We start from the raw sequence: 23767 nt of genomic DNA, 5'->3' as shown, positions 1-23767 counted from the left end.
CATCATATTTCTATAGCTCCTTTCATCTTAAATCCATATTATGTTAGATGATTTGAATTAAAGGATTTAGTTTATAGCAAGAATTTAAGAACTTAGGTCCAGTTTATTTATTTTATTGATAAGAAATAGTATAATTTCTAAAACTTTAAATTCATATTTCTAATCATTTTAATTTTCAAGTCACTTTCTGAAATCTAATACATTCCGACATTATACCATTATGAGGCGACAAGTCACATATAGTCTCATTTTTCTAGGATTCCTCAATGTTCATCAACGTGATTAGTGACTATTTCCCAGACGGCAGTCTTCAGAATTTGATCCAGTCTTACTATGAGAAAGAGGAGATTGTTCCAGAGAAGGTTTGTGCATGCATCGCATGTGTGCATTTATCCACGTATAATGTATTTAGTCAAGAAATTTGATTAAGAAGTAAATTGTATCAAGCAGTGTTTGAAAAAAAGAAGACAGGAAACTAGAGAGATTAAAAATTGCATCACGATAATAATAGTATACCTCTCTATGACCCAATCGCTTACTCAATTGGAAAACATGACTTCTGGATTCTTAATGTATTATTAAAATCAACTATGTATGTATGTAGTTCTTCAGGGCATAAAGCCCATAGATGAGGAGTTCACTTCAGTTTCTGTAGAGTTAAATGGACAGCACCAATTGCTTTCTCCTCTTTGGGTAGGGTACATGCCTATTACAAAGTACTTTCTTTCAGATCTAAGGGACCCAGCCACCCAATAAGTACTGAGTGGATGGGAGGCTGAGAGAAAAAAAATACTTGCTGCACTGGGGAACTGATCATGAGCACTTCGCTTTCTGAAGCAACTGAGCTAGCAAGAAAACGTCTTTCTTTTTGCTTCTTTGAATATAATTATTGTTTTCCAAATTTTCAAAAAAAAATATCTTAACTTTTTCAGACTATCAAAAAAATACTCGGAGAGATGTTTGAGAGCTTGCATTACATCCATGACAAAGGTCTCATTCATAGGTAAGCAATTATACAGGTTACACATAGAATATTTTTTTTAATGATAAATAGATTCATTCAATCGTTAATAAGTTGCACATCTTTCACCTTAGTCATTATTTCACCTTTGGATTCATAAGAAAAACTATTGGATCAAAAATGATGAAAATATGTGACAAATCAAGATGCTTTGTACAGCGATTTGAGCATGTTTAGTGGATATTATTATGTCGGGCAGATGATCCACACTCTTAATTAAAATTTGAAGTTGACCTTTAACATTTGAGTTAAAATAAATGTCTTCATTGAGGAAAATGAGTTCTGTGTGCGAAACGTTTAACTTTCCTAATTCTTATCATTTTGACTTTAACATAAATTTTCTATATCTTGATCATTTTGACAAAATTATGTTTTGAGATATTGGGTTACATATTATGTTGAGGTTTCTGGGATGCTAAGCATTTATTTTATATATTACAAAATATGAAAAATATACTAAGTTCATTTGTTTTATTGAGGACAATTAATATTGACTTATAAATTGCCTACTTTAAACTAAAACGTTACATTCCTGATCAGTTTTGTTTTAAATTCAACTTTTTGTGGTATCTTGTTCACCCCAACGTGATACTTGTTTGAGGCAATGGGTCATGTTTATTTTATAGCACATTTTTATAGTTTATAGAAGTATAAAATCTGACTTTGGCCTAAATGTACTTTAATGAAATAACACATTACCTGAATATGTTGAATACAGTGGAATGCTGATAAAGTCAACACTGATGGACCAGGACGATTGGTTTGACTTTATGCACGGCTGACCTTATTCATTATCAATGGAACATGCTTAGATAAAGAATAGAAAATTTGGGACCAACAAATTGGCTTTAAGCAGAAGCTTATTTTAAGAGTTTTGACTTTACGCAGATGCCATTGTATCTTGTATAGAGATAGTATACGCAAGTCATGTATTCCATCTGTCATTCCAGAGGTATCAAGCCTTCGAATATCTTCCTCAAACCAACTGGTGCTGTGGTCCTGGGGGATTTGGGTGTCTCCACTGTTATGACAGACATGCGCACCAACACACGTGCCACTTTCAGTGAGTACACGTGTTACGCTATAGATACAATACAGATGATGTCTCACAACTGTTTGCTTTTGTTTTAACCAGTTCTCACTAAGTTTAAAAGAAAAAAAATAGTAAACTTACCTAACACACTCACTCACACGCACGCACACACACACACACACACACACACACACACACACACACACACACATGAGCTTATACTTATTCAAGTGTGCACATTTGTTTTTGTCAACTTATAACATGATCATTTGACTAAGCTGTATCATATTATAATATACATTTTATCTTTGTGTTAAGGGTATGGAGACAGACAGACAGAGAGAGAGAGAGAGAGAGAGAGAGAGAGAGAGAGAGAGAGGGAGAGAGAGAGAGAGGGGGGGAAGCTTCTCATCTTTTTAAAAAATATTTCCAACTTCCTCTCTCTTGATCCTTCTACGTTTACCTCTAAAATATGGTTCTTAATCATTGCATTGCGTTTCATATGCTCAAAAGCATGTGTTTTCACCAAGATGATGTGATTTATACTTAAACTTCGAATTTCAACACCAAATTCACTCAATCCAACATGAAATCTGATTGAGACAACTGGTGACAAATGTGACAAGAGAAACATTTTTTTTTAAATTGTTGGCTAAAATCCTTTCACATTGTAAAATCTGTTTAATTCTATGTAGAACATCAAAACTATGTAGAACATCCAAACTATGCAAACTAAACAAACTATGTTGAACATACAATGTAGAATATCCAAACTGTTTTAGAACATCCAAACTGGGTTCAATTCCACAAAGCGCTTGAATTTTTGTTTCCAACACTTTGTAAATTGAAATCAAGTTAAAATATATCTGGATCTTTTTCTAAGGATAGCAATCAATAATTATCACTCAAGAGAAATCTGGATTACTCTAGTTTTGATAGGCACATGACAGAGATGTACTAAAGAGCTGTACCAATTGTTTATTATGGTTCACTTTTCTATTAAAAGAAGTATAAATTTGATTGAAGAAATAATTTTTTAAATGTCTTTACACAATAGAGAACACAGTATACTTGGGACCCGAAACCCAGCGGGGGCCTCACACAGAGAAGAGTGACTTTTACTCAATGGGCTGTGTCCTATTGCAGCTAGCCACAGCTTCCATCTACTCACCGCAGACGTTCACAGCACGCCTCAAAGACTTGAAGGAAGACCCAGATGTCTTCAACAGCATAATAGATAAAGTGTCACAGGTTCGTAGTGCCAAATTTATAATGCATAATCTATACTCTGTAAACATGAGCCTTCTCAATCTTGATTCCACCAGCACCACCAGAGGACATAGATTCAAACTCTTCAAGGAAAGGTGTTCTCTAAACCTTAGGCAGAACTTCTTCTCAGTTCGGGTAGTCGACAAATGGAACCACTTGCCTGCAACAGTTGTCGACGCCCCTTCATTGCAGGCATTCAAGTGCCGTCTCGATGCTTATTGTGAAACAGAAAAATACTGTTTGTAAAGTTTAATTCAGACACCTCCTTCCACTATAGGGCATGCCCAGATTTGAGAGACATGAATTAAATACGTTCACGAATGCACAAGAGCAGATAAAAGGCTGTAGAAGCCTACATAAATCTGGACTTATATCATATCATATCATATATCATGCCTTTTAGTTTTATAGCTCCGTTTTTTGTATTGATAATATCCAAATCTACATGTTCAGTTTTCAAACTATTCTTTTTCGTCTCGTTTCACTTTTAAAAGAATCTCCTTTTCACTACAAATGTTTTTGTTCTTATGTTCTGGTATTGTTAGTTTTTTGGGGTTTTTTTAAATTTTCTTTGTATTGTTTTGTTTACGGCTAAACCATAGGGAAATAAATTACATCAATCTAAGGTATTTGATTTTTCGAAATTGCTTTAATTCTATTTGTTTATAAATTTGAATTTGCACCTAGAAAGTTGATAAATTTGCACATGTCCATAATACTTTCATAAATTATTCATTTCTAATGCACATCTCAAATCGTCATGAGTTTACTTTTGGCATTTCTTTTTGTCCTGTTATTTGTTTTATTTTGTTTTTGTTTGCTTTTTGATTGTTTATTTGTTGTCTTTTCTTTTTACTTAAAAAGATATTAAACTCTTCTTTTCACATTAGGTTGTACTAAAATCTGCATTCCCCCTTGCCAGTGTTTCCTCTTTGAAGATTTATCCACTTTGAATCTTAAAATATTCATTCCTTTTTTTTTCTATTTAATCATACAGAACTATTCCAAACCATTCGTCAGTCTTTTGCAATCTCTGTTGAGATCAGATCCATCATCTCGACCAGAGGCATTGTAAGTATTAATTACTGTAAAACAGCTCAGAAAAGTGAGTGGAGCAGGCACGAATGTTGATAACAACAAAGAATGAAGTGAGTAGAAAAGTGCCAGAAGACAATAGAGAATAAAAAAAACTTTGAGGGGGTGACGGTTCGAACCCACGACCTTACTGGTACAACAACTCCACCTGGAGAATATGGCTATTAAGCTTAAATGATGGTTAACAAACTTTGCTGTGTTTGTATATTGAACGCATGACCTTAAGAAGTTGGGAGAGCGGTTCAAGATAGACACAAAGTTTGATACCACTTTTTTTTTGGAGTGGTGGATAGCTCTGACAGTAGCGCTACCCTCTCCCCAGCCAGTAAGGTCGTGGGTTCGAGCCCTCACCACCGCAGAGTTTATAAAAATTCTCTCTTGACTTCTGGCACTTTTCTACTCACATCATTCCCTGCTTGTAAATCAACTCTGCTATATGGCAGTAGCTTCTGATGGGGTCACACTGCATTGTCATGATAATCTACTCAGTGGATTTTCTTCCACACTTGTTTACCATTGTGCGGCTATGTGGTCTAGTGGTATGACACTTGCTTTCAGATCAAAAGGTCCTGAGTTCGAGCCTCGCTCTGTGCATAGTTGAGTCCTTGGAAAAGGCTCTTTACTCACATACTCTCACTGTACTCAGGTGTAAAATGAGTACCTGGCCGTTAACAGCGTTGTCTCTGTCCGAAAAAAAATTGTAATATCGCCTAACACGCATCATGTTAAATGTTGCTGTTGTTCAGGGGCCCCTTGTAAAGGGCTTTATAAAAGCTCAATTTTATTTTTGTTTAATTTTTTTTTTTAACCATTACAATGGAACCTTCAACCATATAGTCTACAGCCTCGGACAGTTCTTATGGTGGCTGCCATTAGACAAGATCTGGACCTGAGTCTGTCAGCTGCTGCCCAGTCTCTCCTCTTACTGGCACAGAAGCTTAGCATTTTTTTTCAATATGGCCAACCTTTTATGACAGTATGTGTGTTATTAGATTATTGTTACCAAGTTTTGATTTAATGTGATAATGCCAATGTAAACCGCATAGAGCACGGCATTGTCATAGTTATGTGCTGTAGAAATGCTATTTATTATTGTTTGTTATTATTATACACTCATTGGCATGGAGGTCATTCTGATAGAATTTTTATATTATTATTTTTGTGGTCCATATTTCCCCCACAGAGAAATGGAAAAGAATTTATACGTCAAAGACTGCATGGTTATGGTAGACAGCACACAGCTGGACAAGAGGGCCAGGCAGACTCAAACCAAATCTTCACAAAATTGTGAGAGCTTTTTTATAGACATCTTCTACATTTCACCCAGTCCCTTAATCCTACTTTGTACATTAAATGTTTGATTTTAAATTGAGCTTTTATATAGCGTAATATCCACTAAACATGCTCAAAGCGCTTTACAAGGGTAGGACGGGACATCACGCCTGTCAGGCGATATTACAATTTTTTCGGACGAGACAACGCTGTTAACGGCCAGGTACTCATTTTACACCTGAGTACGGTGAGAGAATGTGAGTAAAGAGCTTTCTCCAATGACTCACTATGCGCCGAGTGAGGCACGAACCCAGGACCTTCCAATCCAAAAGCGATTGTCATACCACTAGACCACATAGCCGCACCAACTTTGTAGTAAAGAGTCTGCTCAGTTAACTATATCAGTCAAGTAAGTTACTCAGTCAATTTTGTAGTTTTCTCTTTACATAGTCGCAATTAGATACCTGGATCAAAGTTAGATTTGTTTAAAGACATTATTTTTCAATTATCAATAGACCAGCATTTGATACAATTGGTAATAAGTAGTCGTTAATATTTATTTTAGACAATTGAAAATAAGTTAAACTCAGACTCAACTGACCAAAGGCTTTAAGAATTATGTACTCTATTTGTTCCCTTATATTTTATCATTCCTACATTTTGAAGTCTCATCTGGTTGGTTAGTCTAACAATATAACTATAAGGGATGTACAATCATATCGGACTGAGGAAACAACCTTGCCTTACCCCCAAACTAATTCTACGCTTTGACTCTGCTTTTAAAACCTGCCTTTCTGTATGATTCCTGATGAATTCTCCTATTGCCTCTATTATTAATTTCGTGTCATGGTATCATCATCAACATCATTCTTCTTCTTCTTCTTCTTCTTCTTCTTCTTCTTCTTCTTCTTCTTCTTCTTCTTCTCTTCTTACTTCTTATTCTATTATTATTATTATTATATTATTATATTATTATTATTATTATTATTATTATTATTATTATTATTATTATTATTATTATTATTATTATTATTATTATTATTATTATTATTATTATTATTATTATTATTATTATTATTATTATTATTATTATTATTATTATTATTTATTACTATTATTATTATTATTATTATTATTATTATTATTATTATTATTATTATTATTATTATTATTATATTATTATTATTATTATTATTATTATTATTATTATTATTATTATTATTATTATTATTATTATTATTATTATTATTATTATTTTATTATTATTATTATTATTATTATTATTATTATTATTATTATTATTATTATTATTATTATTATTATTATTATTATCATCATCATTATCATCATTTTAAGAACAATTGATACCAAGTTTTATTCAACCCCCCAACCTTTCTAAGACCCCCTGACAGAAAACCGCAAAAACATTTACAAAGTCCTGGAATACATCGCTGACACAATCGACCATGAGGAGTGTGTGGCTGATGGGCTCGCTGCATTGGCTGAGATTGTGCGGGATGACGAGAAGGCACATGAACAAATAGACCAACAAGCCAGGAACCTGCTATCACTAGCCATGTGGGATAATATCTTCAACAAAGATGTGCAGATAGCTGGCTGTTATGTCCTCAGCAATCTGGTTGTTTATTGTGAGTTTGGTGTGTTGGTTGATCTGGTTGTTAAAATGGTTGCTGTTGTTGTTGTCATTTATATTGTTGTTGATGTTGTTCTGCAGTTGATAATATGTTTATAGTGTTTTTGTTGTTGTTATTGATGGTGATACTGTTGCTGTTGTTGCTATTGTTGTCATTGTAAATGATGATGATGATGATGATGATGATGATGATGATATTGTTATTATCGTCGTGATTGGTATTGTTGTATGTGTAATTATGGCATTATTTGGTACCCATTTTACTTAAGTGTATTCTTATATGTCTTTTTTGGAGAAAAAAAAATATTGTCATAGCAATATTCCTTAGTGGTTGTCTTGTCTGATTTTCAGGTGTAGAATATATCTAAACTGTTTGCAATAAAATAATTGTATATATTTCGTGTACCAAATGATATGCATGGCAAAGTGACTGCGAAGCTGCTAAAGTAATTTGGTCTTTTTTGAAGTTGTTATTTTAATTTTTGCACAATAATTTTTTACAAATGATATATGAGCAACTGTTTAGAAATTTCGTAATGCTCACACTAATTGTCTTGCTTTTTCTCTTCACGACAGCTGAACCAAACGACATTCTATTCACTCCAGAAGTCATTACAATTCTCCATAAGATAATGATGGTGAGTATATTTTATAAAAACATGAAAATTTAGACACGTGAATAGGTTGATATGAATTATAAAAAAAAAAATGTTGATGATCTGAAAGAAAAGAATATTTTTTAGTCACCTTTACTTTAAAATAAATAGAGGCGATGGGTATAACAAATGAGCTTTTTTTTTGGGGGTGGGGGGGGGGGGGGGGGGGGGGAAGCGGGAGGGAGGGGATGTTTGGTCTTGTGTTTTATTTTTATCGTTTGTTTTGTTTTTCGTCTTTTTTTTTTCTTCATTATTTAGCTGTGATCAAGAATTCACTAAATATGACCCCTTATTTCAATGTATTTTAAGATGTACATAACCAGACACTAAAAATGATTTAAAGTCTTAATTGTAAAGTTTTACAAAGATTTAAATGGTTTTTATTTTTAGGTAGTATAAATATTCTGTTGTTTAGAATTCAAAGGTACGAATTCATAACATTTGTTTTGACTTTGGGTTCAAGTTTTGGCATCTGGTTATACTCAGTAAAACTAGCTGGAATGGTGATTATATAATATTAATATGTGATAAATTATTTTATTTCAGAGCCATGAAGAAAACACAGATGTCCAACTCGCTGCCGTTAACTTGATCCTGGCCTTGTCAGCGGACGGTAGGTTTTGAAGATAAAAGTTTTCTTGGTTTGAGAACTGAATTTGAATCCCTTAAAATCAAGACCTTGCTGACTTCATCAATTATTTTGTCACACATAACAATTAAATTTCTCTGAAAATGAATATCAGAAAAACCAACAAATTAAAAAAATAAGATTTTTAGATTGAATATTATTCTTGTTACCCGATCAATCATCATAAATATTCATAATTTGTAATTAAAACCTAAATTGAGGAGGGTTATTTTAGATAGATAATCAAAAATTAATATTATTTTAGGGCCAAATCCGTCAAGTTATCAAAAAAAAATAATTCAAAAACGTTTTGTTATCAAATGTAACGTTTAAAAATGATCAATTATTTTTTTGAAAAGTTACTGTCACTTTTATTTTGTTTTTCTTTACTATTATAATTTCAGAGCGGGCATCTAGAATCATCGTCCAACTGGGTGGTATACAAGATATTCTGAATGCCATGAGAGTGTCTCCCTTCCACGCCAGCCTGTGTGCCGTAAGCTGTATGGCTCTCTGGAGTCTCACAGTTCAAGGTGTGTTATGTCTTTGTTGTTCAAGTCACTAAGTACCAGTCGATAATCAAAATAATGATACCCAAAGCTTTAATCCAAAACTAATGTGAAGAAATGTGTTTAACTTTAAAAAATATAAACAAGTTGATTGTTTAAGTTTTGGGTTACCACTTTATCAATACAAATGAGTAAACATGTAAGGAAACAACAATCACTGTTGATAATATAAATTTATTTGCAGTTCTCATAACCCAAATTGTTATAGGCTCATTGTTGTAATGGAGTTTGTTTTCCGGGGTTTTTTGTTTTGTTTTATTTTTGGGGTTTTTTTTTGTTTTGTTTTAGTATTAGATAACTGTTTTTAGTTATATCTTTATATTTCAATATCTTAAAAGGCAGGGAACAAAAGAATTTGTTTCTTATTTTCAATGAAAAATTGAACTGTTTTATTCTGCCACAGAATATATGTTTTCGCATATTAAATTGAAGCTGACATTCAATTTCACATTGTTTTTTATTTCGGGCACAGAGGAAAACTTAAAGATTGCCAGTCAGAACGATGCAGTCAAAGATGTTGGAAAAGCCCTCAACACTCATAAAGTGTCGCCAGAAGTCTGTGAGGCCGCTGCTGCTGCTCTTGTGTCTCTTCTTCTTGATGGTTGGTATTGATGGTTGAATTTTTTTTTAAAAAAGGATTTTTGAACAGCCATTTGCAAATTATTGCCTAAAAGCTTGGCTATGTGGTCTTTTGGTGCGACACTCGCCTTCAGATCAGAAGGTCCTGGGTTAAGCCCCGCTCTGCGCATATTGAGTCATTGGAAAATGCTCTTTACACTCTTTAAATTCTCTTACCCTACTCAGGTGTAAAATGATTGCCTGTCTCTGTCAGAAAATGTGTATTATTGCCTTAAAGGCCCCATGTCACATCCTACATGTTAAATTTTGTTGTTGGCCAGGGAGCCCGTGTAAAGCGCTTTGAGCACGTTTAGTGAATATTGCGCTATATAAAAGCTTAAGTTTTTTATTTTTAAGTTAATCAGTACAAATCCTCTCAGATTTTTAGAATTTGCAAGAAAATTTTTTTCATTCATACATACGTTAATATTCTAGTTTCTATTTTATTACTGTTATTATTATTATTATTATTATTATTATTATTATTATATTATTATTATTATTATTATTATTATTATTATTATTATTATTATTATTATTATTATTATGATTATTATTATTATTATTATTATTATTTACCATCAGTATCAACATCATCATCATCATTATTAGTACCAAATATGTACCTACAGTTTTCCCATTCCAGACTTCCAGACACGCGTTGAGGAAATGGCTTTTTTTTACACTCCAGTACTTTACTATTCTTTTCACTCAGATTCTTGTTATGAGCCTTTCAACGAACTTGACTGTGTTGGGAATCTAGTGTCGGCCATTGCATTACACACCAAGAATGCCAAAGTGGTGCGCAACTGCTGCAAAGTGTTGACAACTGTTGTGGAGGCAAATGGTAATTTTTTATTTGGATCCACATTTTTCCTGTTCTTACCAAAATAAAAATAATAGCGATGTCATTGGTCTTTTGAGTGAAGCCCAGGTTGTGTTGCTTTTATTGTTCTCTTTAGTCTCTATTTCTTAAATCTCTCGAGTTCATATAATGGAGAATTTAAAAAATTTGTTTGATTTTCAACCATAGTCAACTCGAGAGAGTTAAACACCAATGTAGATGTGGCATATTGCAGAAGCAAAACTACCTAGCCTGAACGACTATTTATGAATTCAATTTTCTACAAATATTCACCTCTGATAACGTAACTTGTACAAAAATTTATGAATGTGCATATTATTATTTAATTACTTTTCTAATTCATTGACTTTCGGAGTCCAGCCCTTTGGTTTCCTGCTATTAATTTACATATTTGAGGAATGTCCAAGAGTTAACAGCCAAAAAGTCTCTAAATCTGTCAACAATTTTTGTATAAATTTCTGGCAATTTTCAATTAGAAAAAAAAAACCCTCTTTAGATATCAGTGCTCTATAAGCTAAGCTTTCTATTTAATTGCTTTATCTCTGACAGAGGAGTGTGCTTTCCGTTTCCTGACCAGCGACAACCCAAACGATGAAAATCCAACTGGAATTCCCACGCTGCTGGAAGCGTACAGATTTCACAAAGATGATGCAATGGTGGTGGAGGCCATTGTTAGACTGCTTTTAGAACTTTCGACTTATGGTGAGCTTTTGCATTCTTATCTTATTTTTATTAGTTAATGATGTGTTTGTTTTTGTTTTTTTTTGTAATGAATACCATAATATTTCAACCCTGAGATCATTCATGTAGTCTGATAATCAATTACCTTTAAACAGTCAATGGGCGTGATGTTCTCAATATTTTTAAAATTTTGTAAAATACAATTGACCTGATGTTTGTTTCAATCTCGCTGAATACTTAATTTGTGTTGTTTTTGATAGCACTAAATGGGTGCCCATATATAATTTAGTGGTTGAGTCACTTGCTTTTGTGTTGAATGGTCAAAAGCTCTACTTCTAATTGAAACACATAGTCTTTTTAAAAAACAACAATCGTTTAATGAAGTGGTCATTTGTGATCTGTCGTCTTAAAACAGCATTATTTCAGGATGATTTAGATGTTTAGAATTGAATTTATTGTCATGTGTATGACACTTGGGCTAAGCACAGGGCATTCACACCGGGCAGATTCACCCGCTCGCCACAGCCGATTGTGTAGGCCATTGCTTTGCACGGCCCACACGCAGCTACACATCAAATTTAGAAGCATGGATCACCGTAATCCCGGCATTGTGTTAGATGCAACTGCATTAATTAATCGTCACTGTGTGTTGGGGGGGTAGGTGGTCTATAAGAGAGTGCACAATGTCTTTGTACTTACTTTCGCAACGTATTATGTTAAGAATGTCAAGTCTTCAAAGAGAAGTAAAGTAAAAGAGAGGTGAGGAATATAGATAAAGGGAAGAGATCGAGCCAGACGTACAGACATGCGCGCACACACACACACACACACACACACACACACGTTCGCACAGATAGATAGACAAAGAGACAGAGAGGGAGAGAGAGAGAGAGAGAGAGAGAGAGATGATGTCGTGGTGGTTGTAGTACTAGTGATAGTGATGAAGTGTGGTGGAGGTGGTTGTAGTAGTAGTGGTAATGATGATGATGTGGTGGTGGTGGTGGTTGTAGTAGTAGTGGTAACGATGATGATGTGGTGGTTGTTGGTTGTAGTAGTAGTGGTCGTGATGATGGTGTGGTGCTGGTTGTAGTAGCAGTGGTAGTAATGATGATGTGGTGGTTGTAGTAGTAGTAGTTGTAATGATGATGATATGGTGGTGGTGTAGTAGTTGTGGTAGTGATAATGATGTGGTGTTGGTGGTTGTAGTAGTAGTGGTAGTGATGAAGATGTGATGGTGGTGGTTATAGTAGTAGTGGTAACGATGATGATGTGGTGGTGGTGGTTGTAGTAGTTGTGGTCGTGATGATGATGTGGTGGTGGTGGTTGTAGTAGCAGTGGTAGTGATGATGATGTGATGGTGATGGGTAGTAGTAGTGGTAGTGATGATGAGGTGATGATGGTGCTTGTCGTAGTAGTAGTGATGATGAGTGATGATGATGTGGTGGTGGTTGTAGTAGTGGTGTAGTGAGATGATGATGTGGTGTAGGTTGTAGTAGTGTGTAGTGAGATAGTGTAGTAGTAGTATAGTAGTAGTAGTAGTAGTAATAGTAGTAGCAGTAGAAGTGCTGGTATGATGTGGTGGTGGTTGTAGCAGTGATAGTGATGATGATGTAGTGGTAGTGGCTGCAGTAGAAGTGGTAATGATGTCGTGGTGGTGGTTGTATTAGTAGTGGTAGTAATGATGATGATGTAGAGGTTGTGGTGGCGCTTGTTGTAATGGTGGTAGTGATGATGTGGTGGTTGTAGTAGTGGTGGTGACGATGATGTGGTGGTGGTGTTGGTGGTTGTAGTAGTAGTGATGATGATGTAGTGGTGGTGGTTGTAGTAGTAGTTGTAGTGATGATGATATGGTGGTGGTGTAGTAGTTGTGGTAGTGATGAAGATGTGGTGGTGGTGGTTATAGTAGTAGTGGTAACGATGATGATGTGGTGGTGGTGGTTGTAGTAGTTGTGGTCGTGATGATGATGTGGTGGTGGTTGTAGTAGTAGTGGTAGTGATGATGATGTAGTGGCGGTGTTTGTAGAAGTTGTGATAATTATGATAATGTGGTGGTGTTGGGTAGTAGTAGTGGTAGTGATGATGAGGTGATGATGGTGCTTGTAGTAGTAGTGGTAGTGATGATGAGGTGATGATGGTGCTTGTAGTAGTAGTAGTAATGATGATGATGATGTGGTGGTGGTTGTAGTAGTGGTGGTAGTGATGATGATGTGGTGGCGATGGTAGTAGTAGTAGTAGTAGTAGTAGTAGTAGTAGTAGTAGTAGTAGTAGTAGTAGTAGTAGCAGTAGTAGAAGTAGTAGTAGTAGTAGTAGTAAGATAGTAGTAGTAGTAGTAGTAGTATAGTAGTAGTAGTAGTAGTAGTGCTGGTATGATGTGGTGGTGGTTGTAGTTGTAGTAGTGATAGTGATGATGATGTGGTGGTAGTGGCGCATTAGAAGTGGTAATGACGATGTCATGGTGGTGGTTGTATTAGTAGTGGTAGTAATGATGATGATGTTGAGGTTGTGGTGGCGCTTGTAGTAGTGGTGGTAGTGATGATGTGGTGGTTGTAGTAGTAGTGGTGACGATGATAAAGGTGGTGGTGTTCGTGGTTGTAGTAGTAGTGATGAAGCTGTAGTGGTGGTGGTTGTAGTAGTAGTAGTAGTAGTAGTAGTAGTAGTAGTAGTAGTAGTAGTAGTAGTAGTAGTAGTAGTAGTAGTAGTAGTAGTAGTAGTAGTAGTAGTAGTAGTAGTAGTAGTAGTAGTGATGATGATATGCTGGTGGTGGTGTAGTTGTGGTAGTGATAATGATGTGTGTTGGTGGCTCTAGTAGTAGTGGTTGTGATGATGAGGTGGTGGTGGTTGTAGAAGTAGAGGTAGTGATGATGATGTGGTGGTAGTGGTTGCAGTCGTGGTGGTGGTTGTTGTAATAGTGGTGGCAGTGATGGCTGTAGTAGTACTGGTAGTGATGATAATGCGGTGGTGGTGCAGTGGCAGTGATGATGATGTGGTTTTGGTGGTTGTAGTAGTAGAGGTAGTGATGATGATGTAGTGGTGGTGGTTGTAGTAGTTGTGGTATTGATTATATGGTGATGGTGGTTGTAGTAGTAGTGGCAGCGATGATGATGAGGTGGTCGGAAAGGAGGGGGGGGGGGGTATCCTTGGAACAAATTGACCTCACCGGAATTTGAGGGAGGTTGCCTGTAACCCGGAATTTTTTGCTCCAGACCGAAGATTTGGCAACACTGAATATGTCTAAGCATGCCCCCCCCCCCCCCCCCCCCTTCTCTCTCTATCTCTCTTCCTCTCTCACCTTCCTTCTCTTCGTGTACTACTAAGTATAATCTGCGCTTGAATCCGGCACTCAGTACATTTCAATGAAAGAATTTATTAAACAATGATCCACAAGCTGTTAAGATATTGTAATATCTTATACTATTATATTACTTCTATCACTAGATATCGTCCCCTAGTCTGGATAAGGATATAGATGAGGATAAAGAAATATATCTGAATAGCCATGACTTGAAAAGTAGATTTGTTATTATGTTATTTAAAACTTTTTAAAAACAAATAATTCGATGTATGTCCAATAATTTATACGAGAGAACCAATTTAAAACTAAAACAAAGCAACACACTGGTCAATCAAATCTTGAACCGACACATAATCATAAGCACTACGCCATTACTAAGAATGCCTTGGCCTAGTGAAACAAGCGAACGAATCACAATGCCATTATTCCTGTTTACAATTAATAAATAAATCGAACAAAGTATTAATGTAGAATTAATCCGAAGTGGTTTGAAGACTTGTACTTGAACACAATATTATAATCCACATCTATGATGGTAATCAATGAATTAAACTTTAATTGTTTAAAACAAACAGACGCAACACGATAAGCATGGAACTGTTGAATGAATAGCATATTGAATCTCGCGCTACACACACACATACTACAGCCACGTAATGAACACGCAATACCGGATGGCCTATACCGCAGTCCGCAATACGCGAGGGAAGCTGCCTGAGTGTGTGGTAGCCTTGGCTAAGCATCAATATTTAAATGAGGACTACAGTTATAGTTTTTAAAAGTGACAAAATCTAAAAATTCCCATTTCTAGCCAATTTTTTACAATAAAATCACTTTTTACCATTTGGCTAAGGTTCACTCCATCACAATACCAGTTTTAGGTGACAAGTCACATTTTTTTACAATAGCATATAAAATGTATTGCAATGACACTAAAAGATGCGTGTTTGAAATAGTGTTTTGAGGACTTTGAAACTGTCTCATGAATGATATCTTTAAAATGTTGTACATTAATTTTATGTTGTCTCCACAAGACGAAATATGCCTTGATCTCAGGGCTGCCAAGATCAACGTGGTGCTGGTGGAGATGAGGCGGAAGTTTAATGAAAACAAGGTATCATCACCAATGGCTACCGCTACAGCAAGCTATTCATTCATCCATTCCTTATTTATGTTCAAAGCTAACCGCATGACTGGCTGACATCTCAGTATTACAGCATTGAGGGAGCTGTTAACTAAAAATGCAAAAGTTTGGAATTTAAAGCCAAAGGGAGGTTTTTATTTCTAATTCTCTAAAACTAAAACTGGCGGAAGTTTCCCATTGTGAACATTGAAAGAAAAAATAAAATTGCAGTGGTGCCAGGACACTATCTTTAAATTGCAGAGAGACCAATTTTGAGTTGACTTAAAAACATCCAATCATAATTTGATGACATAATATTGAGGTTATATATTTATTTTTTTCAATCAGTTTTAGCTACATTAGCTCGCACGTGTTACTTTCTGATAATGTAATAAATTTTTCATTGGTTTAAAGACTACACACTTTTGACAATTTAGGTTGATATTATGAGTTTAAGAGTAAGAATGATACTTTTGCATTTTTAGAACTGCTTGCTTTAAAAAAAAAAGACAGAGCTGCTCTCTGGGTGGTCAGGCTCAACAATGTGCTTTGACTAGACCAGTGGTAGTGGCCGTCGCTACTAATAAGGGTTTTTTTATGATTTTAAAATCAGAAATTGTTTTAGATAGAAGTGCTTTGACTTTAAAATTTGCTATTTTTTTCAGCTTCAACGATAAACTGGCAGTTAAAGGTTACTCTGAATAATGCAATTTTTTTATTAATGAAAAGGTCACACAGATTTAGATGTATTTATGAAATGAATTTGATTATAGTGGCTGCAATTAATTTCTGGTTTTGTAAACATTTTGGTTATTGAGAGTCACCTATAATTGCCAATTTCTTAGATGTGACATAAATATTATTGAACACCACATCACATATCCCTCAAACATGACTTAAACAAAACACTCGAAATCTACCTCTAAATTTTTTGTTCCTGATCGTTTTTGCAAAGCTGTTCGCATATATATGCATTTTCTTAATCACTACTTAATTTTTTTAAAAATTAATTTGCCTCAGTTTGTTGGGACAATGTGTTGGAGTGTGCAATTATATTTGAATCAATAGAAGTTTAACGCTCTTAAGTCCATAATGACCTGTTCATGTTTTAATTTCTGTCCCCCCAAAAATATGAAGTGTAATCTATGTCAAAGATTAAGAGAGTGAGGTATTTGACAGTGTAACTTTAGTTAAAGTAAGAATGAATGTGTAATAGTGGATACTATTGAATCAATGAAGTATATAACAAATGAAGATTCCTTACAAAAAGAATAATTCTTCACTTTTAATTCTAATGATTACATAAATTAATAAATGAAAATAATTGCTGTTTTCTTTTAGTGACGAAGTTTAGTTTCATCGTAACATTTGCTGTTATAGCAATACTCATACAATAGACATGAAAACTGAAGGATACTGTGAGAGTGGAATATTTAGCAATGATCCAGACTAATTATTTGTGTTAACGATACACTTCTGCACAGCATCTATTGATGGCAATGGCATCGCCTAGGCATTCCTTAAAGGAATAAAGATATTCTATCAAATAAATGTTTGATGTCAACAGGAATCACCCTTGTTGTCCAAAGCAAGCAAATTGGGGGTTAATAGTAATAGTCTTGAAATCAAAGCATCTGCCCGAAGCACGTTCGAACATGAGACCTCCGGGGTCGGCCTTAATTACTTGACAATCATGCCTCCAGACTAAACATGGAATAATTTGTTCTGATCTTTTACAATTATGCTTTTTAACTGGAAGAAAATAATTGTCGTACTTTTTTGGACACTTTTTGCCCTTGTTTTTATTCATTTTGAAAATTCTCATTTTTAAAAGATGTAGAATGCGATCCTGATAATTGACAGTTTACCACGATGGACTTACAGCGTTAGACTACAATTATATTTTAAAAGTTATTATTAGAAGTGGTTTTATTCTATGTATGTATGGAATCAGTTGCTAATCACCAATTTATATCTAGCTTATACGTCTTCATACTTCATGCAATACTAAAGTCATTGTTTTTATTCTTCGACAAGCTGCTCTCAATCATCTCTCCCTTAATATTGAAAATTTCTAATGGGAAATGATACACACAATCGTAGTTATTATCGTATCGTCATGATGGTAAAGAATCACAAGCGCTGTTTAATTTCTAAAATCAAACAAAAAGTTTCTAAAGCTTTTGCTTCTATCTCTGTATCTAGGGGCAAGTAACTCTTGTAAGATTTGTGCCTAATCCAACATTTTAGCTGAGATCATGTGATTAAACAAAAGATGATTTAAGAATATTTTATAGAAAATGAAGGGGGGGGGGGGTCTTATGATTTTTTGAATAGCTTTGAAAGATTTGCATGAATATTTATATTGATTAAAAGGGTAAAAAAGTAAAAGTTTTGTCTTTTTGTTTTTCAATATTTTTGTTGACAAAAAGAAACTGAACACATCAAATCTTAGATTTTTCTTTTCATTTTTTTTCCTTGGTGAGGTGGGGATGGGGGGTTGATATAGAAAATACCTAGGGAGATTATTTTATCATTTGCCTCTCCTTACTTTGAATATTTACCTTTTTTTCCGTCCAGCCTCAACACTTTAAAAAATTATATACATGCCTTTATGTGTTTTTACATGTAGTTTGGCCAATATTTACTTTATTATTATTTTTTGGCCACAGATCTTTATGTTATAATATTATATAATTAATTACGTATTGCCAGATGATATAAATGTTGAAATGCAAGCGGCCCTGGTAGGCCCACTAGTCCTGTCTGAGGTACACAAGAGATACAAGGAAAACAGGGTAATGCCTATGTGTTATTATCCTAAATTTATCACCTAATACACTTCATTTTGTTTTGTTTACTAACAAACCATGGAACATTTATGGAGATTATCTGAGTCTGGAACTGTAAGAATACAAAATTAAAAAGAAAAATCAAAACTACAAATGAAACAATTAACATTTAGAGTACATACCTTCATTGAGTAGTATTGAATAGCTAACTTAACAAATAAGATACAATAAATACCGTTAAATCAAACCTTAAGGAAATTGGTTATATCTTTTCTTTGTTGTTGTTTTGAAGCATAATGATCACAAATCAGAAAAAAAAAAATCCAAGGGAATTTCTGTCAGAATCGTCTCTGTTATATTTAAAGTTGTAAGTTTACTGTTTGACAGTGTCTATCAAGACCATTGTTTGAATTTTTTTTTGTGGTTCTGACATTTTTGGTTAATTTGTTTTTCACTGATATGTAGGTTGTATCATATCATTGGTTTGTTATTTTGTTGCTGTTGAAGAAGAGTTAGTTCCTGAAACCATTGTTGTTTATATGTCAGTGCGGTGCAGAGAAAATCGTCTTTGAACTCAGCCCATTACTTAAAATTAAATAAGCTAGATTTGAGCTCTGGTGATCTGACACCTTGATAGTATGCCCTTAGGAATAGAATTTATTGTAACTTTACTAATTTTCTTTCTCCTATCAGAGATGGGCATCGAATTCAACAGCACCCCTACCGGAAAGTAGCATTGTTTTTGTCTTATGTCATCATCATAAGGTCCTTTGCTCAACAATATTGGCATTCCTGCCCCCCCCCCCCCCCCTCCTCTCCCCTCTCTCTCTCTCTCTCTCTCTTGTTGTTGTTCTGATAGTGACATTATTTCCCTCGGTGCAGTTGCCCAGCATCTTTTAACATCATTCCAGAGTTTAATAGACTGCATGACTCGACCTTGTGTGACTGTGTGTTAATTTAGGCTATTCCATAATTAGGAGATTTATAATAAAAATGTATATAATTTCAACCTTCAATTTTTAAACATAAGATAAATAAGCTCGTTTTTAATATGAAACCAAAGAGTTTTTCTGCTCAGTTTTCTTTGACAATGCAATCCATATAAAACCCACTTCTATTCAACAACTTGGTGATTTCAAGTGTTCAACATCTTACACAAAAACAAGTTTAAAACAAATCCTAACCAATCAAGCACATCCAGCAATCAATTTTACATGTTCAAATACTTTGTTAAGTAACAAAATAAATACATGTATGTGCATGAGTTAAAAATCAATTATTTTAATTTTCTCATCCCTCTATCTTCAAAGATCACTGAAAATTTAAGAACCTCAACTTGCTACGTACCTGCTGTTTAAATTTGTAATATGTAATTGTAAATCAAACGATGTTACACCGTATTTTACAAGGACAGAAATATTTTAAATTTTAGACAGTTAATCTTAATCTTATGGCTAGTTTTATTGTAAATCCGGGACTCTCATGGCTCAGGAATGTCTGTCAATGTAGGGTGTGAACTGCTCTTTGTTTATATCTGTAATTGACAGTATGGCCATGGTACTGTTATTAAAATTACATTCATGAAACTGGTCCGTTCCAAGGAAAATAAATTGAATGATTTAAATGTGAATTCATCGAAACATGTTATTGCTTTCAAATATTTTGTTATTCGTTTTTTATCTTTAGATACAGTTATACATGATAAATGTAATTAAATGGTTAGAAAGGCATAGTGTACAATAATTAACGCTTATGTAGTTTGCTTCAAGCTTCGTTTTAATAAAAAGCTTTTTGTTCTCCTAAATGAAAATGTAACCAATGTCAATAAATTGTACATTACTCACTGGATCTTAGAACTTTCAGGATAATCCAAAAATCATGCTTGAATCAGAGCGTGCTGCTCATGGGAGGTTAACTCACTCAACCCTAACACTAACACCGACTATATCCGTAGTTTACCCGGTTTGCTTTTAACCCATGCCTATTTTTATTACATTTTTCGGAGACAAATTATAGGCATAGAATCAAAGCAAATATTTGTAGTTTTTGCATGTTAATTATAGTTGAATAAAACTATCTATGTGCATGCTCATTTTTAATACATTTTTTTCAATTTTGGAAAGTAGCAAAAATCTATAGGATAGAGTGAGTTAACGACTTAATTTAATATAGATAAATTTGATCACCCAGCCCCAGCATGCCATATTGCAAAGCGTGCTAGAGTCCAGCTTGTATGGTAATAAAATCACGGAAACCTGTCCTTCTTATTATATATTATTGGATACCTTAAATTATAGTTTGTTACCACAGATTTATGTATCAATCTCTTTTGTGTTTGTATGTGTGTGTGAGAGAGAGAGAGAGAGAGAGAGAGAGAGAGAGAGAGAGAGAGAGAGAGAGAGAGAGAGAGAGAGAGTTTCATTATAGTTAAAACAGCTAAGTCGAGTGTTTATAATGATGAGCACCATCCTTTGATATAGGTCTTCCATCTCCTAAATTCAACCCAACTTTGCCATAAAAAGGGCGAAATTTGCCACAACATTTGTTAAAATTTATCAAATCATTATCAGATCTTAATCAAAATATGGTAATTTACTCGTTTCCTTGAAAATCCGATATTTTAAGGGCTTGGGAATAATATAAATTTTTTTCTTCTTCTTCTTCCATTAAGGCCAAAGCTTCAGGCTGAATATTGTATGGCCAATTTTTCAGTAACAAGGGGGAAGCAGGGATCTATTTTTTGAAGTCATCAGTTGAAAGGGCTTGTTTACAATTGGTTGGTAGGGAGTTCCAAATTTTTGCTTGAAGCGGGGGTTCTCACTCTCACTATGGTCAAGTTCCACTTTACTCATTTCGCACACCTTTTTTTTTTACCAAGTGTTACTCTTAAGGTTTTAACATTCGTTTTGGTTTCTTACAGGACATAATGGGACCTGTGGAGGAGGCCCTAGACAAACTTGGGGCTGGCGTTGCACGAGCCCAGAAGAGCTCTTCATCATAGGCACCTTCTCTTCAGGTGGCACTTCCTGCCAGACCAAAACTGGTGAGGGGAGAGGTGCCCAAGAGTTGTCCAGATGTGCTACGGAGGTGGCGATGATAAATGTATATATACACTGGGTGATGATGTTAATGATTATAGATGAATTCATTAATATAGAGTTTGCTTACATCTATTCACAAAATTTCTCACGAAAAGTTTTACCCTTTTTTTTTCTGTTGGAATGCATTCTATTTTAGATTAACAATAACAATTGTTAAAATTTTGTGAATTTTTCTACATAGCCTAACTATTCCAATGTCTTTCTAATGTATAGGGTATTATCAAAATAGGATGCAAAGCATGTTAAGTCCCATTCATCTGCTGAAATATTGATAACACCACAATTACCAGAACCTGTCACTCAAACGGATGTGTTTTGGTGGCGGAAGGTGTGGTTACAACACATATTTTAGAGATTAAATCAAACTCACATGACAATATCTTTTTTTAATGGAATGTTTTGTTACAGGGGTCAAGGGCCATTTCCAGAAATTTAAAAAAAAATTGAGTCACTGTGTGTGACTAAAAAGAGAGTTTTGGTTTTGTCATACTCGAGATGGTTACATATTTAGCATCATAGGAGATATCAATATTGATTTATACAAGCAAGCAAGTGTTGACTGTATTTTATTTCTAAGATTAATCATTGGCAATAGCAAGCTCCGTTGCAAGGATAAAGCAAACTCTATTAATAATGTTGAGAAAGTCATTATTTTCATCCCTATCACCAATTTTAAGCTACATTTCTTTGTAAAGTCCATTTGAAGCTTATGATGAGGGCAGAGCCTATTAGTAATATTATTACTAAAGTACATTTAAAAAAAAAAAATTCTTCAAATTTGAAGAGGGTGTCCTCTGACATTACCCTGCTACTAATTTTGGATTGCTATCATCATTGTTATTGGAATAAACTTGAACAAATGACTCACACAGAGTCACAGAGGATAAGATATTCAATGTACTATTGTTATTCCCAACCAACAACAATAATAATAATTCAAGCTGCCCCCATAACTTTTATTTTTTGAATTGTAAATAAGATTTTCCCCACTTAAAACAATATAATGGACACAGGATATGTGAAACTGATTCATTGGATCCAAAATGCCTGTACAGAAAAAAAAAAAAATCTTGGATGTTCTTTAGTTCTTATTCTCCTCATTTAAAGTGTGTAGTCTTTTTAACATTCTGGGTCCACAGCATTGTTCTTATCATCCTTATTTAAACCACTCCATTATTTTTTTTTCTCCCACTTAATCAGCCATCAGTATTATGTACCTAATTGTCAAAAATAAAAACCAAAATGGTAAAACCAGGTCTATTTCATTTGTACAGTTGAACTCTAGTATCTCATTATTATACAACTATGCTCTATTCTACGAATGTTTTAGGCGATTATTTGTACAAGACTTTTATACATTTTTACAGCATACATTTATATTTCAATATACCACCATTTACTTAGATGTTGTACTTGTTGGTTCAGAGTGAATAATCATTATATCATACACAGATAATATTTATATGTGACTCACTCTCTCAATCTGGTATATTATGTCATGTTGAATCATATATGAACATTGAATTAAAAGTAAAAAATTGAAAAGAATAGAATTACAAAATTAGACTTTAAAAAAAAAAAAACCCAATAAATGATAGTTACATTATAAGTTAAATTTCGTTTCTTTTTATTGAAGGCATTCATAATTTTAATTTGACTAAAATTTTATGTTCAGTACCGTATCTGATTCACCCCGATAATATTACCTGATAGAGGTGATAAGTTACAAATGTAGATATTTTTTATTTTCAACCAAAATAAAAAATATTTCGCATTAAAAAAACAAAACAAAAAAACAACTAACATTTTTAATTTCCAATTTGATGGCAAACCATCTAGTTTCTGTTCTCAGACTTTTATAAACTTGTACAGATACACACAAATTATTTGCAATGATGACCATTATTATTATCATTAATAATTGACATAAAGAGAATCCTATCATTTATTTATTGATTTGCATAATTCTCCAACCATTTACAATTCAATGTCTACCAATTCAAAAACTGTGATGTAAATGTTAAGTTTAAATATACAATCAATTGTATTAACAATTTGAAATGGTTGTATCTTGACTTGATATTAATTTGTTTCATTG

The 23767-nt window shown here is 34.0% G+C and overlaps 1 protein-coding gene across 4 annotated transcripts in view; it reads left to right on the top strand.

Moving 5' to 3' along the window:
• LOC144980043 (serine/threonine kinase-like domain-containing protein STKLD1) overlaps positions 1-23730 on the top strand; it is a 30539-nt gene extending 6809 nt beyond the window's left edge. For 2 of the 4 annotated variants that reach the window (XM_078927513.1, XM_078927515.1), the window contains 15 exons: positions 258-362; positions 933-1003; positions 1972-2084; positions 3112-3305; positions 4321-4394; positions 5602-5705; positions 7091-7339; positions 7921-7982; positions 8547-8613; positions 9033-9161; positions 9670-9798; positions 10531-10662; positions 11230-11382; positions 15688-15767; positions 21489-23730. In XM_078927513.1, coding sequence (XP_078783639.1) covers positions 258-362; positions 933-1003; positions 1972-2084; positions 3112-3305; positions 4321-4394; positions 5602-5705; positions 7091-7339; positions 7921-7982; positions 8547-8613; positions 9033-9161; positions 9670-9798; positions 10531-10662; positions 11230-11382; positions 15688-15767; positions 21489-21569 — 1743 coding nt within the window. In that variant the 3' untranslated portion in view covers positions 21570-23730. Of the gene's footprint in view, positions 1-257; positions 363-932; positions 1004-1971; positions 2085-3111; positions 3306-4320; positions 4395-5601; positions 5706-7090; positions 7340-7920; positions 7983-8546; positions 8614-9032; positions 9162-9669; positions 9799-10530; positions 10663-11229; positions 11383-15687; positions 15768-18491; positions 18575-21488 lie in introns of all 4 variants that reach the window. The other 2 variants (XM_078927514.1, XM_078927512.1) reach the window with 1 other exon arrangement.
• The last annotated feature ends 37 nt before the right edge of the window (positions 23731-23767 follow it).

The sequence above is a fragment of the Berghia stephanieae genome, chromosome 9 (assembly GCF_034508935.2).
Source record: "Berghia stephanieae isolate SIO BIC M18660-M18661 chromosome 9, UCSD_Bste_1.3, whole genome shotgun sequence".
NCBI classification, from domain to species: domain Eukaryota; kingdom Metazoa; phylum Mollusca; class Gastropoda; order Nudibranchia; family Aeolidiidae; genus Berghia; species Berghia stephanieae.
This window is presented reverse-complemented; position numbering and strand designations above follow the sequence as displayed.